This window comes from Leopardus geoffroyi, chromosome B4, assembly GCF_018350155.1.
Source record: "Leopardus geoffroyi isolate Oge1 chromosome B4, O.geoffroyi_Oge1_pat1.0, whole genome shotgun sequence".
NCBI lineage: Eukaryota > Metazoa > Chordata > Mammalia > Carnivora > Felidae > Leopardus > Leopardus geoffroyi.
In genome coordinates, this window is record NC_059341.1 from 43303702 (window position 1) to 43320162 (window position 16461).

General features: G+C 38.1%; 1 protein-coding gene across 1 annotated transcript in view; it reads right to left on the reverse strand.

The window, feature by feature from the left end:
- Positions 1-16461, reverse strand: part of LOC123590074 (PZP alpha-2-macroglobulin like) — a 50031-nt gene that overhangs the window by 26148 nt on the left and 7422 nt on the right. Inside the window, exons 4-13 of the mRNA XM_045462907.1 lie at positions 16389-16441; positions 15353-15373; positions 14695-14863; positions 13994-14078; positions 6677-6788; positions 6240-6354; positions 5980-6089; positions 4955-5116; positions 2866-3093; positions 2550-2613 (exon numbers count right to left, since the gene is read on the reverse strand). Of these exons, the coding sequence (XP_045318863.1) occupies positions 2550-2613; positions 2866-3093; positions 4955-5116; positions 5980-6089; positions 6240-6354; positions 6677-6788; positions 13994-14078; positions 14695-14863; positions 15353-15373; positions 16389-16441 (1119 nt within the window). The remainder of the gene's footprint in view (positions 1-2549; positions 2614-2865; positions 3094-4954; positions 5117-5979; positions 6090-6239; positions 6355-6676; positions 6789-13993; positions 14079-14694; positions 14864-15352; positions 15374-16388; positions 16442-16461) is intronic.

Consider the following 16461-nt stretch of genomic DNA (forward strand, 5'->3'; position numbering starts at 1 on the left):
AAACCATTCCTTTTAGAAACCATTTCAGGCCAGAGGTGATTCTCAGAGTTATAATTTGTAAGATATAATCAGAGGGCTTACTTTTTTTCCAAATACATGTCTTCTTTATTGTGGTAAAAAAACACACATAACATAAAATTCACCATGTTAACCATTTTATTTTCTTAAAAAAAAATTTTTTTAATGTTTATTTTTGAGAGAGAGAGACAGAGTGCGAGTGGGGGAGGGGCAGAGAGAGAGAGGGAGACACAGAATCTGAGGCAGGCTCCAGGCTCTGAGCTGTCAGCACAGAGACCAACACGGGGCTCAAACTCATGAACTGCTAGATCATGACCTGAGCAGAGGTCAGACGCTCAACAGACTGAGCCACCCAGGCTCCCCAACCATGTTAAACCATTTTAAAGTGTACAGTTCAGTCGTGTTAAGGATATTCACTTTGTTGTGAAACAAATCTCCAGAACTTTCTCATGTTGGAAATCTGAAATGCTATGTCCATTTAACCACTCACTTCCCCCCTCCCTCAGTCCTTTGGAATGGCCAAGGCAGTGTCATGGCATTCATATTATTGTCTCATTGGAGGGATCAAGTTTTAACTTAGGTCCCTAAAAAGGAAAGTTTTGCTGTGAAAAGAGGGTGATTTCAACCCTTGTATTGCTGTGTCTGGAGTGAACCATGGTAGGTAAGAGTAGGTTGAAGTATCACAAAAACAGAAAAAGAAATTATGGCAGATTTTTCCCCCCAGGGAATACTGGAAAGAAGGTAACCTTTAAGTAATGAATTTTGTGAAGCCTTGGTCACTGAACATCTGAATTTTGCACTTAAAAGAGACTCAGACATTGTTCTGAAATTAGTAATTTGCACCTTGATATCAAAACTGCAGAATAGTATAAGAAAAGAATGATGTGAGTAAGTTAAATGTAAACAATGAAAAAGGTTGAATTTAGACAAACTCTGAACAAAGTTGGTTCTTTTATCTGCTAGAGTCAAGGATTTGCAGTATCTTTATGAATAACAAATTGATAATTAGTAACATAACAATGTGTGGTTAAAATAGTGCTATTATAAATACTTGTGAATTCACTTGGTTATATAAAGAAATTCCTTTCAATTATTGGCGGAATTAATTTCATTACATTTTTGTGATACGTTCATGGAGTAAATAGTTAATAAACTCTTCCTTATACTACTACGTAGAGAGTCTTCCTTTTCTGAATGATGCACGAATTAAAATGTCAAGAAAGGAAAAAAATCAGATCAGCACATAATGTTTTCAGGCAGTCATCTATTTCTATAAATGGTTACACATTGCAGTCTTAGAAAATAGAAAATAGAAAAGCAGGCAACAAGATGCATGGAAGGCAAATAATGCACACCGTGGGGTCCATTCTGTACATCAAAGTATCCCTATATAAATATTGGGATAAATGATATTCAAAGCTGGCAGCACTCTTTAATGTTTAATTCAATTTAAAAAAATTTTTTTATTTATTTTGAGAGAAAGAGTGTGAGCAAAGAAGGGGCAGAGAGAGAGGGAGAGAGAGAGAACCCCAAGTAGCCTGTTAGCTCAGAACCCGATGGTGGGGGGAGGGGCTTGATCTCACAAACCGTGAGATCACTACCTGAGCTGAAGTCACGAGTCCCTTGTTTAACTGACTGAGCCACCCAGGTGCCCCCCCAAATAATTTTTAATTAGTGAGAGTGCTAATTAGTAACTTCGTTTAAATTAAACCTTCTCCAATATTGTTTCAATATGGAAAAATAAAAATATAATTGATGTCTTATTTTTCCAGCCTGATAGGGGAGGAAACTATTTAAGAAAACCATAATTTCAAGCATCGTTACGTTTAGCTCTGGGGTGCAGTGGAGTCTGGTGAAATATTTGCCTTAATTTCAGTTAATTATGAGCATGCCCGTGGGCTCTTTTCTCGGTGATTTAAATCCTGACATGATTTAATTAGAATGGAAAATACTCCTGGTTTCCTTTCCCACGACTTATTAATGAAGTGCACTCAGATTCACGTGTGAGGTTCCCAAGTTCATGCTGGCGGCACTGTATGCATCCTCATTAAGTGCTGAAGGGAGTGAGCCTTCCCAGAGACAAGAGAGCCTAGCCCAGAGTTCTGGCACAGCAGGGGAAAAAAAAAATCGATCACCATTTCCTCCTCATTCTCCATGATACCTAACTCTCTCCTCTGCAATACTAAGGTTAAAGATGGCCAATATACGTTTATTGTTAGGGTTAAAAAACAGAAGGAAGCTTCGATTTTCTGAATTTTGGAATTGAAGTGTCAGCTGGGAGAGACAGACTGGGAGAAAAGAAGTGTGACTCAAGCAGAATGCCTGACACATAGTAGGCAATCACATTTATCCGTTGACTGTGTTGAGTAAAAAAAATGCTAGAGTCATAAGGAGAATCTATATTTTCTTTGGTGTCCTTGTTACAAGGGATAATGAGAATAATTTCCCCATTTGTGAACTGTCACTGAAGTGTAAGGCTGGATGTGTTGGGAAGGAGATGGGGGGCAGGGAACGGATTTGAAGATACTCACTGTCTCCCGGCTCTACAGGCACAGCATGCGTTCCTGATCTGATGATGTTTCCCTTAGCCATGAACTGAAATGAAAAACCAACACGAAAACAACCTTTTGAGCCTAACACACTTCTCAACATCGTACTCCCCACAAGACCTGCTTTCTGTCCTTGAATCTCTGCTAGAGAGAATCAATGGCCTGAAAATCAAAGAATCAAGGGGAACATGGGTAAGAAAGCAAGATGGCGGTGCACAGGCAATTCTTACATTCCTGGCTTTTAAACCACTTTCGTCTACCGATGAACTCCAAATATATTTTGTAGCCTTATTCTTACCAGGTAATAGAAAATGAGCTCTTTTGGTTCCCCAAGGGCCTGCCCATTGAGTGTATAGTATGCCTTGATAATCTGAGTTTGGCCACAGGGCAAGGTACCGGCCACAGGCTCCAGGTGAACATAATTCCCGCTGAAGGAGAAAGCGTGCCTCGCAAGGTGCTGAGCACCCTGGTGTTCTTCTCTTAACCATACATAGTTAAAACAAAAGCTAGTTTGCTCGTGGAAGGCCTGATAAAACAGAAAAACAAAGAATATTGTTTCGATAGTCTTCACTTTAGCTTCCCACCAAAACGAACAGTTAAAATTTTGTGTCTTCCCTTCTAACACATACTGTGCATCATCCTCATCCCTGTTCACCACCGAATAAACAAATTATCGGCCTCTCAAATTGCAGAGACTGAAAGGAAATATTTAGAAATTAACCTCCTTTGCCCTGAATTTGCCAAATCGTCATTGATTTATCTTTTCTTCTGTAGCGCAAGGCGGGAGGAACAATGACGTCCCAGTGAGAATGGCAAGTAGTTTTAACAAGCATAAAAGGAAATCTTTAGATAAGAGAAGTGCCTTGTAAATTGGTTTCATTGAAATTATGGTGTATATATTAATGTAATATTATAACTGTAAGGGCTTCAAAGTTGTTTGTAAATAATCCCAGCCAATTATCATCTATGCTTCTTATCATTACTATGACTTTGGATTTTTAAGCCCTTGTAGTTTTTGGACCTTTACACCTTGAAAATGTTGTCTAGGGGCACCTGGGTGGCGCAGTCGGTTAAGCGTCCGACTTCAGCCAGGTCACGATCTCGCAGTCCGTGAGTTTGAGCCCCGCGTCAGGCTCTGGGCTGATGGCTCAGAGCCTGGAGCCTGTTTCGGATTCTGTGTCTCCCTCTCTCTCTGCCCCTCCCCCGTTCATGCTCTGTCTCCCTCTGTCCCAAAAATAAATAAACGTTGAAACTCAAAATCATCATTTAAAAAAAAAAAAAAAAAAAAAAAAAGAAAATGTTGTCTAGGAGATAATTCTATTTATTGCCCCCGCAGTGGTTGCTCCTTAGCTATTTTATGAGTACACATCCTTTCTTTTTCTGAATTTACTAGGTGTATTTTGTGGACCTTTGTATTTGCTATCATAATAATGTTCCTACTTTTTTAATGATTGCCCTGAAATATATCATACTAATAATTGTAACTATGATTGTAGAGTTTCAAATATAGGGACACTCTATTCATCCTGTCAATCCTAAGGAAGAGCAGGTATCTATCACTTAGAAAACATTAAGCATCATTCCATATTTTAAATTGAATTAACATGTCAACATTGGGAAATGGAAATAATTTAAATGCTATTTATCTAACCTGGAATCAATAAATCATTATCTTTTTTACCACTTCTTTGCCTGAGCTTACAAGAGCAAAGTCTTTTTAGTTACAGAAATCTTTTGATCCTCATCATTAGGCAATATATACGAAGAATGTGGGGGGGTTCCAATCACCTTTAAAGTTATTTGAGTAGACGTAGAGAAAAACAACAGAAAACAAATTACGTGAATTACTCACCTATTGAGGAACTGATATTGTTCAGGACCAAATCCTATATGCATTTTTTTTTTTGCATGATACATAAAATTTTAAAGATAATGCGAATGAAATGATCAGACACTTCTATAGTATCTCTTCTAATGTCTTTGTTATTTTATTTTATTTTTTGATTTTTTTTTAATGTTTATTTATTTTTGAGACAGAGAGAGACAGAGCATGAACGGGGGAGGGGCAGAGAGAGAGGGAGACACAGAATCCGAAGCAGGCTCCAGGCTCTGAGCCATCAGCCCAGAGCCCGACGCGGGGCTTGAACTCATGGACCGCGAGATCGTGACCTGAGCTGAAGTCGGACGCTTAACCGACTGAGCCACCCAGGAGCCCCTGTCTTTGTTATTTTAAATGAAAATTTTAATTCCCAAGTTTATCCCTAAGTTGGACAGCTTCTCATTTCTATCTCTTAAATACAATGTATGCTTCTTCGTGTTTGAATAAATAATGGTCACCGAGGTGTCTCTTTGTCCTCTGTTTTTTTTTTTTTTTCTTTCATACTTACCACAACAGAAATTTTGTTGGCCAAGACGTTAGTGGTATTGATGGAAAACTGTACAAGACCCTGTTCATTGGTAGTTGCATTGTAAAGATAATTGGCTTCACTTGCAGAGATAAAGATAAGTTTATTGGGGATGGGTACACCTTTCCCATCCACCAGAAGCACCTAGAGAAGAAAAGTACTTGATAAGTTATATGGATAATACTCAGAGAAGACAGAACTCATGGGAACAAATTCCTTTGCTGCCATAACTGAACGAAAAAAGCAAAAGCAAACCTCTAAAACAACCCTTCCATATTTACTACAAAATCAAATTTTTTTCCACTTGTATCCTCATTTCTTTCACCTTTTTACTCTGTTTTTGGATGCTCATGTCCTTTTTGTCTCTGCAGACAAACCCCATAAGCAGCCCCACAAAAAGTGTTTCTTTTTGAGAAGAATTATAAGTTATTTTAAATACATTATTATAAAATGGGTGAATAATTATAAATAACTATAAAAAGGGTAAAATTACTACTTAAAATTAAAATGTATACCTTAGGCATGAGAATAATTTAATAATAATGGCCATGAAATATATGCTACTATAGGTCCTATGCCTAAAAATAAAACCACTTATCCACTTGCTTCTAAATAGAACGACGGATATAAAGGAGGATACTCGCAGCCATAATTGAGAATGATTTGTGAGAAATTCTCTTAAAATTCTGAAGCTGGCTGGATAATGACAGAAATATATTTATTGTAAGACGGTTGGTAGAGAAGGTTTGACATAATCACTACTTCATATCACATTAAGAATCTTCATTAGCTACATGTTCTAAAAAGAAATAATACCTCTGATTCTCAAAATACTGTCGTATGTGTTTGTACATTTTATTGGTGATATTTACAAAGGAAGGTCCTTTTTCTTGGTTTCATGTTTTGGGTCTAATTGATATCGCTAACTAGAGGTAGGCTACATCATCATGCCCTGAAAGTAGGTACAACTAGATACTTCATTATTTGTGAATTGCAATATACTCTACCTGTCCAAAGAAGGGGATTCCTCGTCTAAAGTGTGAATCCACTTTCACGAACCTGAGTCTGGTTACAGTATTTGTGATTTCACTGGTCCCGTTTCCAGTAAGTACTATGTCTAAAAATATGTAGAGAAGAGTAAGTATTCTTGGAAGTTACTTTAGTCCTAAAATTCATGTCCTTCCACCTTCTTTATGACCCTTGTTTTGTTATGGAAAACAAACCAATGCTTATGGTTTCACTCCCCACATTAATTTGGAGTTCACACCTGTTCCCTCTTCTCTGATCTTGGCTTCCACTTTAAGTTTCATTTCAAAACCCATATTTTTAATCTGGAGTACATTTGTGTTTACTTGTTGGGTGATGCAGCCATTGCTGTCGAGCTGAGAGAGGAAAAAAAAAAATTGATCAGTCCCATACTGATGAAGACCATACTGACGAAGACTAAATTTATCATTTTCTTTCTGATGCCGAGACAATTTCTTTGGGTTAAACATGTTAGTTGGCCTTTAATATTCACATCTGCTCTCTAAGGGTTAGTCATCAAAATGAGAATTTTATTGACTAAGAATAGAAATTCTTTCTTTTTTTTTTCGGTGGGGAATATATTGGGATAAGCTTGCTCCGAGGTCTTCTTTCTAGTTAGTAAAACAGGGTGGCTATTGTCAACAATGATAGTCCCTAGCGAGAACATTGTAGACTAACCTGTTGACTGAATTTCTCACAGAACTCGTTCTTTTGACAATTAGAATGATGAAGTAATTTTCTGCACAGGCTCACAGTTGCAAGTCCTGGGACAGGTTTCCCATAGGTGTATCTGTCACGTAAGAAATAAATCAGGAACTGAGGAAGGGTATCTACCTTTTCCACTGCCTCAACCCACCACAGATCAAACACAGACTCTTGGCAGTTCCTTGTATTTCTTTATCATTTTGGGCTCATATCAAGTTGAAATATGTGTGGAAAGTATCTTTATCAAGAGGTACTACTTATTAAGGCATTTGAAACTGTGCTGCCATGTACAATCAAGTTTCCTTCGGGATTTAAAAAATTTCTTCCTTTGGGGCACCTGGGTGGCTCAGTTGATTAACTGGTCAATTCTTGATATCAGCTCAGGTCGTCATCTCCCAGTTGTGAGACTGAGCCTTGTGCCGGGCTCTGTGCTAAGCATAGAGCCTGCTTGGGATTCTCTCTCTCTCCCTCTCTCTTTGTCCCTCCCCTTGCACACTCTCTCAAAATAAATAAACATGTAGAAAAATTTCTTCCTTGTAGTCTATTTTTTTTATCATTCTTTTTATTCTGTCATTATAAAATCAAAACTTGTTGTTTATACCAAGTGAGAAACTTAGATAATAAATAGAATCAAAATAAATAAATAATAGAAATAATAAAGCAAACACCGTAATGTGCTTTCATACACACACACACACACACAGAAAGAGAGAGAGAGAGAGAGAAAGAGAGGAAAGAGAGCTCTGATAAAGCCAAACAACCATGGGGCATATAAAACAAAATTGTGTGTGTGTGTGTGTGTGTGTGTGTATGCACTCTATTTCTCTATTAGTTTTTTTTTCCTCTCTCGATAAAAATGGAATAATTAATAATCAGTTTGCTTTGGGCATTAGTTTTATATGTAAATACTTCCAATATCACTTCAAATAAAATCAGAGCAACTTACTCTGAAACCCCTTTCTAAGATACAGATATCAGCACTAGGATGCCATTAAGTTAGGAAGATCCTTGAGGCAAAGGTCCAGATGCTTTGATGCTTCCGGTATATAATATTTAGATGGGCATATTTTTGCACCCTGCATGCTCCCTCTGCTACTGATGATTTATAGGAAATGAATTTTAATTCTCAAGGTTGAAATGAACTGTAAGAGCTATTTGGTTTTTTTTTTTTTAATTTTTTTTTTTCAACGTTTATTTATTTTTGGGACAGAGGGAGACAGAGCATGAATGGGGGAGGGGCAGAGAGAGAGGGAGACACAGAATCGGAAACAGGCTCCAGGCTCTGAGCCATCAGCCCAGAGCCTGATGCGGGGCTCGAACTCACGGACCGTGAGATCGTGACCTGGCTGAAGTCGGACGCCCAACCAACTGCGCCACCCAGGTGCCCCTGTAAGAGCTATTTGTAAATGCAAAAGGTTAAAGAAGAAGAGAACCCTACAAGACAGAAAAAAATTTCAAAAATAGCATTAGTAAGTCCTTCACTATCAATAATTACTTTAAATGTACACAGATCAAATTTTCCAATAAAAAAACATAGAGGGGATGAATGGATAAAAATACAAGATCCAACTATATGCTGTATACAAGAGACTCACTTTAGACTGAAGGACACATATAGGCTGAATGCGAAGGGATAGAAAAAGATATTCCATAAAGATGGTAACCAAAAAAGATCAGGGGTAGTTATACTAACATCACAGAAAATAAACTTTAACTCAAGAAATGTCACAAGAGGGGCACCTGGGTGGCGCAGTCGGTTAAGCGTCCGACTTCAGCCAGGTCACGATCTCGCGGTCCGGGAGTTTGAGCCCCGCGTCGGGCTCTGGGCTGATGGCTCAGAGCCTGGAGCCTGTTTCCGATTCTGTGTCTCCCTCTCTCTCTGCCCCTCCCCCGTTCATGCTCTGTCTCTCTCTGTCCCAAAAATAAATAAACGTTGAAAAAAAAAAAAGAAATGTCACAAGAAACAAAGAAGAAATTGTATAATGATACAAGGGTCAATTCACCAGGAAGATATAGCAATTATAAAAATATATGCATCCAGCACCAAAACATCTAACTATAAGAAGCAGACACTGACAGAACAGAAAAGAGAAACAGACAACGATACAACAATAGTAGGAGACTCCAATACCCCACTGTCAATAATTGATAGAATATCCAGACAGAAATTCAAGAAGAAACAGTGACACTGAACAATCTTAGACTCCATGGACTTAAGAAACATATTTAGAATATTATACCCCAGTGTTGGCAAGGATGTGGAGAAAAAGGAATCCTTGTGCACTATTGGTGGGAATGTAAATTGGTACAGCTACTGTGGAAAACTATGGAAGATTTTCAAAAAGTTACCATATGACCCAAAAATTCCACTACTGGATATTTAACACCACAGCCCCAAACTTTTGGGATGCAGCAAAGGTGGTCATAAGAGGAAATTATATAGCAATGCAGGCCTTCCTAAGGAAGGAAGAAAGATCTCAGATACACAACCTAACCTTACACCTCAAAGAGATGGAAAAAGAACAACAAATAAAACCCCAAAGCAGCAGAAGACAGGAAATAATAAAGATTAGAGCAGAAATCAATGATACTGAAGCCAAAAAAGCAGTAGAACAGATCAATGAAACCAGGAGCTGGTTCTTTGAAAGAATTAACAAAATTGATAAACCACTAGCCAGTGTGATCAAAAAGAAAAAGGAAAGGACCCAAATAAATAAAATTAAAAAATAAATAAAAACTGGGGGCGCCTGGGTGGCTCAGTCAGTTAAGCGTCCTACTTGGGCTCAGGTCATGATCTCGCGGTTTGTGAGTTTGAGCCCCACGTCAGGCTCTGTGCTGACAGCTCGGAGCTTGGAGCCTACTTCGGATTCTGTGTCTCGCTCTCTCTCTGCCCCTTCCCTGCTCACGCTCTGTGTGTCTCTGTCTCAAAAATAAATAAAACATTAAAAAAAATAAAAAATAAATAAAAACTGGAACAGGAATAAATAAAAATTTTAACAGACCCATAACCAGTAAAGAAATCAAATTGGTAATCAAAAATCTCCCAAAAAACAAGAGTCCAGGGCTGGATGGCTTTACAGGGGAATTCTACCAAACATTTAGAGAAGAGTTAGCTCCTATTCTCTACCTTTTTTTTTAATATGAAATTTATTGTCAAATTGGTTTCCATACAACACCCAATGCTCCTCACAACAGGTGCCCTCCTCAATGCCCATCACCCACCCTCCCCTCCCTCCAACCCCTCATCAACCCTCAGACTGTTCTCAGTTTTTAAGAGTCTCTTAGCACCTATTCTCTTGAAGCTGTTCCAAAAAATAGAAATAGAAGGAAAACTTCCAAACTCTTTCTATGAAGCCAGCATTACCTTGACTCCAAAACCAGACAAAGACCCTACTAAAAAGGAGAACTATAGACAATTTCCCTGATGAACATGGATGCAAAAATCCTCAACAAGATAGTAGCCAACTGAATCCAACAGTACATTAAAAAAACTATTCACCATAACCAAGTGGGATTTACACCCGGGATGCAGGGCTGGTTCAATATCCTCAAAACAATCAATGTGGTACATCATATCAATAAAAGAAAGGACAAGAACCACATGATCCTCTCAGTAGATGCAGAGAAAGCATTTGACAAAATACAGCATCTTTTCTTGATAAAAACCCTCAAGAAAATAGGGATAGAAGGATCATACCTCAAGATCATAAAGGCCATGTACGAAAGACCCACCACTAATATCATCCTCAATGGGGAAAAACTGAGAGTTTTCCCCCTAAGGTCAGCAACACGACAGGGATGTCCACTCTCACCACTGTTACTCAAGATAGTATTGGAATTCTTATCCTCAGCAATTAGAAAACACAAAGGAATAAAGGCATCCAAATCAGCCAAGAGGAGGTCAAACTTCCAGTCTTCACAGATGACATGATACTCTATATGGAAAACCCAAACGATTCCACCAAAAAACTGCTAGAACTGATCCATGAATTCAGAAAAGTTGCAGGATATAAAATCAATGCACAGAAATCGGTTGCATTTCTATACACCAGTAATGAAGCAACAGAAAGAGAAATCAAGGAGTAGATTCCATTTATAATTGCACCAAAAACCATGAAGTACCTAGGAATAAACATAACCAAAGAGGTGAAAAATCTATACAATTAAAACTATAGAAAGCTTATGAAAGAAATTGGAGAACACACACACACACACACACACACACACACACACAAGGAAAAATATTCCATGCTCATGGATTGGAAGAACAAACATTGTTAAAATGTTGATACTACCCAAAGCCATCCACATATTCAATGCAATCCCTATCAAAATAACACCAGCATTCTTCACAGAGTTAGAAAAAATAATCCTCAAATTTGTATGGAACCAGAAAAGCCCCAAATAGCCAAAACAATCTTGAAAAAGAAAACTGAAGCTGGAAGCATCACACTCCCAGACTTCAAGACATATTACAAAGCTGTAATCATCAAGACAGTATGGTACCGGCACAAAAACAAACGTTCGGATCAATGGAACAGAATAGAGAACCCACAAATGGACCCACAAACGTATGGCCATCTAATCTTTGACAAAGCCGGAAAGAATATCCAATGGAATAAAGACAGTCTCTTCAGCAAGTGGTGCTGGGAAAACAGGACAGCGACATGCAGAAGAATGACCTTGGACCACTTTCTTACACCATACACAAAAAGAAACTCAAAATGGATGAAAGATCTAAATGTAAGACAGGAAGCCATCAAAATCCTCGAGGAGAAAGCAGGCAAAAGCCTCTTTGATCTTGGCCACAGTAACTTCTTACTCAACACGTGTCTGGAGGCAAGGGAAACAAAAGCAAAAATGAACTATTGGGACTTCATCAAAATAAAAAGCATCTGCACAGAGAAGAAAACAATCAGCAAAACTAAAAGGCAGCCGACAGAATGGGAGAAGATATTTGCAAATGACATATCAGATATAGGGTTAATATAAAATCTATAAAGAATTTATCAAACTCAACACCCAAAAAACAAATAATCCAGGGAAGAAATGGGCAAAAGACATGAATAGACACTTCTCCAAAGAAGACTTCCAAATGGTGAACAGACACATGAAAAGATGCTCAACATCACTCATCATCAGGGAAATACAAATCAAAACCACAATGATTTACCACCTCACACCTGTCAGAATGGCTAACATTAACAATTCAGGCAACAACAGATGTTGGTGAGGATGTGGAGAAAGAGATCTCTTTTGCACTGCTGGTGGGAATGCAAGCTGGTGCAGCCATTCTGGAAAACAGTATGGAGTTTCCTCAAAAAGTTAAAAATAGAACTATTCTACGACCCAGCAATTGCACTACTAGGTATTTATCCAAGCGATACAGGTGTGCTGTTTTGAAGGGGCACATGCACCCCAATGTTTATAGCAGCTCTATCAACAATAGCCAAAGTCTGGAAAGAGCTCAAATGTCCAACGATGGATGAATGGATAAAGAAGATGTGGTGTATATATATATATACAATGGAGTATTGCTTGGCAATCAAAATGAATGAAATATTGCCATTTGCAACTACGTGGAGGGAACTGGAGGGTATTATGCTAAGTGAAGTCAGTCAGTCAGAGAAAGACAAAAATCCTATGACTTCACTCATATGAGGACTTTAAGAGACAAACAGATTAACATAAGGGAAAGGAAACAAAAATAATATAAAAACAGGAGCAGGGGGGGACAAAACATGAGACTCTTAAATATAGAGAACAAAAAGGGGTTGTGGGAGGAGGGATTAAATGGGTAAGGGGCATTAAGGAATCTACTCCTGAAATCATTGTTGCACCATATGCTAACTAACTTGGATGTAAATTAAATAATAAATGAATTAAAAGAAAAGAAAAGAAATACTCCAAGGATCCTCTTAAAATTGGTCAGAGGAGAAATTAAAATTAATCAATTCAATGTCTCATTAGGACATTGAGACAAATCCAGCAAAAGGGACATTTCAGGCAAATCCAGCAAAACGGACATTTACAGGCCAACTGGCCGCTCTCTCCAATAAGTTAACATCCTGGAGAGAAAAGGAGGTTCCAGACTTTTAAAACTTTAAGATATTTATAGATTCCCATGGCTTGCTAAAAAATATTAGGGAAGAAAACTGGAAGGGGGAGGAAAGAACAAATGGGACAAATTAAGCAAAAGTTCATTATTTTGTAATGGTCCATGGGTAATCATGATGGGTACATGATTTTCATTTTACTATTCTGTTAACTTTTGCATTCAAAAAAATTTCCATTGTGGAGAGTTGGAAAAAAGGGGTACGTATGAGTCATAGTAATCAAGAGGAATGAGTAAATCAGTTTTAGAAAGATTGAGGGAGGGGCGCCTGGGTGGCGCAGTCGGTTAAGCGTCCGACTTCAGCCAGGTCACGATCTCGCGGTCTGTGAGTTCGAGCCCCGCGTCGGGCTCTGGGCTGATGGCTCAGAGCCTGGAGCCTGTTTCCGATTCTGTGTCTCCCTCTCTCTCTGCCCCTCCCCCGTTCATGCTCTGTCTCTCTCTGTCCAAAAATAAATAAACGTTGAAAAAAAAAAATTAAAAAAAAAAAAAAAAAAGAAAGATTGAGGGAACTTGAGTATAAAATAAGAATTAGTATTAGAAAATTACTTTTAATTTTGTTAAGTATGATAATGACATCATGACTATGTAGGAAAATGTCAGTAATTTTTATTTTTTATTTTTATTATTTAAAAAAATTTTTTTAATGTTTATTTATTTTTGAGAGTGAGAGAGACACAGACAGAGCGCAAGTGGGAAGGGGCATAGAGAGAGGGAGACACAGAATCCAAAGCAGACTCCAGGCTCTGAGCTGTCAGCACAGAGCCTGATGTGGGGCTTGAACCCACAAACCGTGAGATCATGACCCGAGCTGAAGTCAGACGCTCAACCAACTGAGCCACTCAGGCACCCCAGAAAATGTCTATAATTTTTAAAGGTACATAGTGCTGCATCAAGGGGACAATGTAATGATCTTTGTAATTTATCCTGAAACGTTAAAGCAAAAAAAAAAAAAAAAATGATGTAGCAAATATAGAAAGGTGTTAGTTGTTAAATCATAATTATGGGTGTCCTCTATTCCTCTGCATATTTGAAAATTTTAACAATAAGCAGCTGAAATAAGTCATTGAAATGGTTTTTAATTCAGTTAAAAATTAATTTGTAATTAGGTACCTAGCTAAATAATGATTCAAATGGAGGCAAAATCTGAAATTTCAGGCAAAAGCAATTTAACTCACATCCCACATACTGTTATGTTCACTTTTTCATCCAGGATACTGATTATCTTTGGCACCTGAACTTTGACCTCAAACTTGGGAAGCACTGTTGGTAGAGATAATGGAAATAGGGAGGTTGGTAAATATTTAATGGAAATACAAATATTTTCATGTCTATAATTTTCCCCAAAATAATATCCTGAAGGCCTAGATGCATTTTTCTTTTTTTCTTTTTTTTCAATATATGAAGTTTATTGTCAAATTGGTTTCCATACAACACCCAGTGCTCATCCCAAAAGGTGCCCTCCTCGATACCCATCACCCACCCTCCCCTCCCTCCCACCCCCATCAACCCTCAGTTTGTTCTCAGTTTTTAAGAGTCTCTTATAGATGCATTTTTCAATGTGCCAACTTTAAGATAATAAGGGTTAACAACTGATGCAAAATTTAACTGACTTCGTGGTGACAGCAGATCTCAATGACACTAAACAAATGATGATGGTTCCACTGAAATAAGAATTTTGATACTTGGCAAAGAGCAACTTGCTACTGGAAATCAGACTCTCGTGAATTTCTGGTGCACAGAATTACGATGACTTTACAAACAGCTAAAGCTGATTCTAATCCAAGTTCAACATACCTACGCGGAATTCAAAAAATCTAAATGAATGCTTGGTAAGAAACAAAATGTTATGTTCTTTTTCATCGTTCATAGTCCATACCAAATTCCTCTACAGTGAAGGAGTGCTCTATCCTTTTGCCTGGTTCGTTCTGTGCCACCACCTTGTAAGAGCCCTGAATGGGCTCGGACGAGAGGGGAAAGGCCAGCTGTTGGAGGCCACTCTCCAACTTGACACCTTGCCATTGTCCAACACGGTTTCCTTTTGGGTCCTAGACAGAAACAGGGAGCATGGAGAATAATCATGTAGCTATGATAGCCCTTGAACAAAAGACTTTGGGGTTGGTAACTGGCATTGCCTTCAGAAGAGATAAACACAGAAGAAAGGTAAAACAGGGTAAACCTGACATCTGGGAGCAGGGGATTTTAGATCTGACAGTTGTTTTTTTTTAATAGTAATTCATCTGTCAGGAGTATCAGAACTTCCATTCTTGAACGCACTGATTTAATTTTTTTTTCAACGTTTTTTTATTTATTTTTGGGACAGAGAGAGACAGAGCATGACCGGGGGAGGGGCAGAGAGAGAGGGAGACACAGAATCGGAAACAGGCTCCAGGCTCCGAGCCATCAGCCTAGAGCCCGACGCGGGGCTCGAACTCACGGACCGCGAGATCGTGACCTGGCTGAAGTCGGACGCTTCACCGACTGCGCCACCCAGGCGCCCCTGCACTGATTTCTTTATACAAGACTCTGATGCTTACCTCAAGGTATACCAGTGGAATCTATATGAAAAAAGAAAAGAAGAGATGTGATTAGAATTTCACCAAAGACTATGATTTCAGACTTGTGGTCAAATAGGGAAATGGGAAAATGGATTCTGTAGTAAGTTATAACAAAATTTAACCTGAAACATTAAAGAGCTAGAACTGTTCAGGGAAACTGGTAAATAGTTCTAAGTGAAAAGCATAAATAATGTATTTCCACAACAATCATTGTGTTGCCATTTCCCGGAAAAATATTTTTGGCGAATAAGTTTTATTAATATTTATTAATTTACTCATATTTTTAATCAGTAATTCTAGGTACTTACGACCTGTAAGTAAAGAATATGATTATATTGCTTACTTATATAAATTATGTATTAATAGCGTGATGTGTCATTATGATTTAGACCAAATAAGAATTTTGGTTAACAGTTAACCAAGAACATTTTTTTCTAATTTAAAAAATTGCATTTTTACAGCAGCTTTGTTTCTTTCCTTGTTGAAAGCTAGTTGGAGGAAGGATCACCCAATCAACAAAAATGAAATCTTTACACGTGATATATATTGTATATTATATTATGTGTTAATATCTATGACAAATACATGTGTATATAGTATATATACGTATTTGTTACCATATTACAATCTTGTCTATTATGTATATATTCAGAAACAGTGAAACTCTGTGCTTTTAGTAATCATAAACTCCTTGAGAGTATGGCTATGGATAACATCTCACTTTTTTACTCTTCATTATGTTTAATGTATTATGGTCACAGCAATAAATGTAGCTGACTATTGTTGAGCTGATTAATTACTGTTATAAGAGAGACAGCTTCCTCCATCGTTTACTCCTCAGTAATGCCTTCCATAAGACTCTAGATCTGTAGGGAGTTAGGATCCCACTTTCCAAAAGGAATGTGTTTCATCTTCTTGCTTTTCCTGGACCTTCCTGCCCCTGCTTGGGTGAGTACTCCCATACCCTCCCCCCATCCCCGCCACCAACCCAAACCGTAACTACTGAGATCCTTACCAGTTCATTTAAGGGGTGAAAGTTTTCATCCACAGAAACAATACGGAATTTTACTAAAAAAGAAATACTCTGA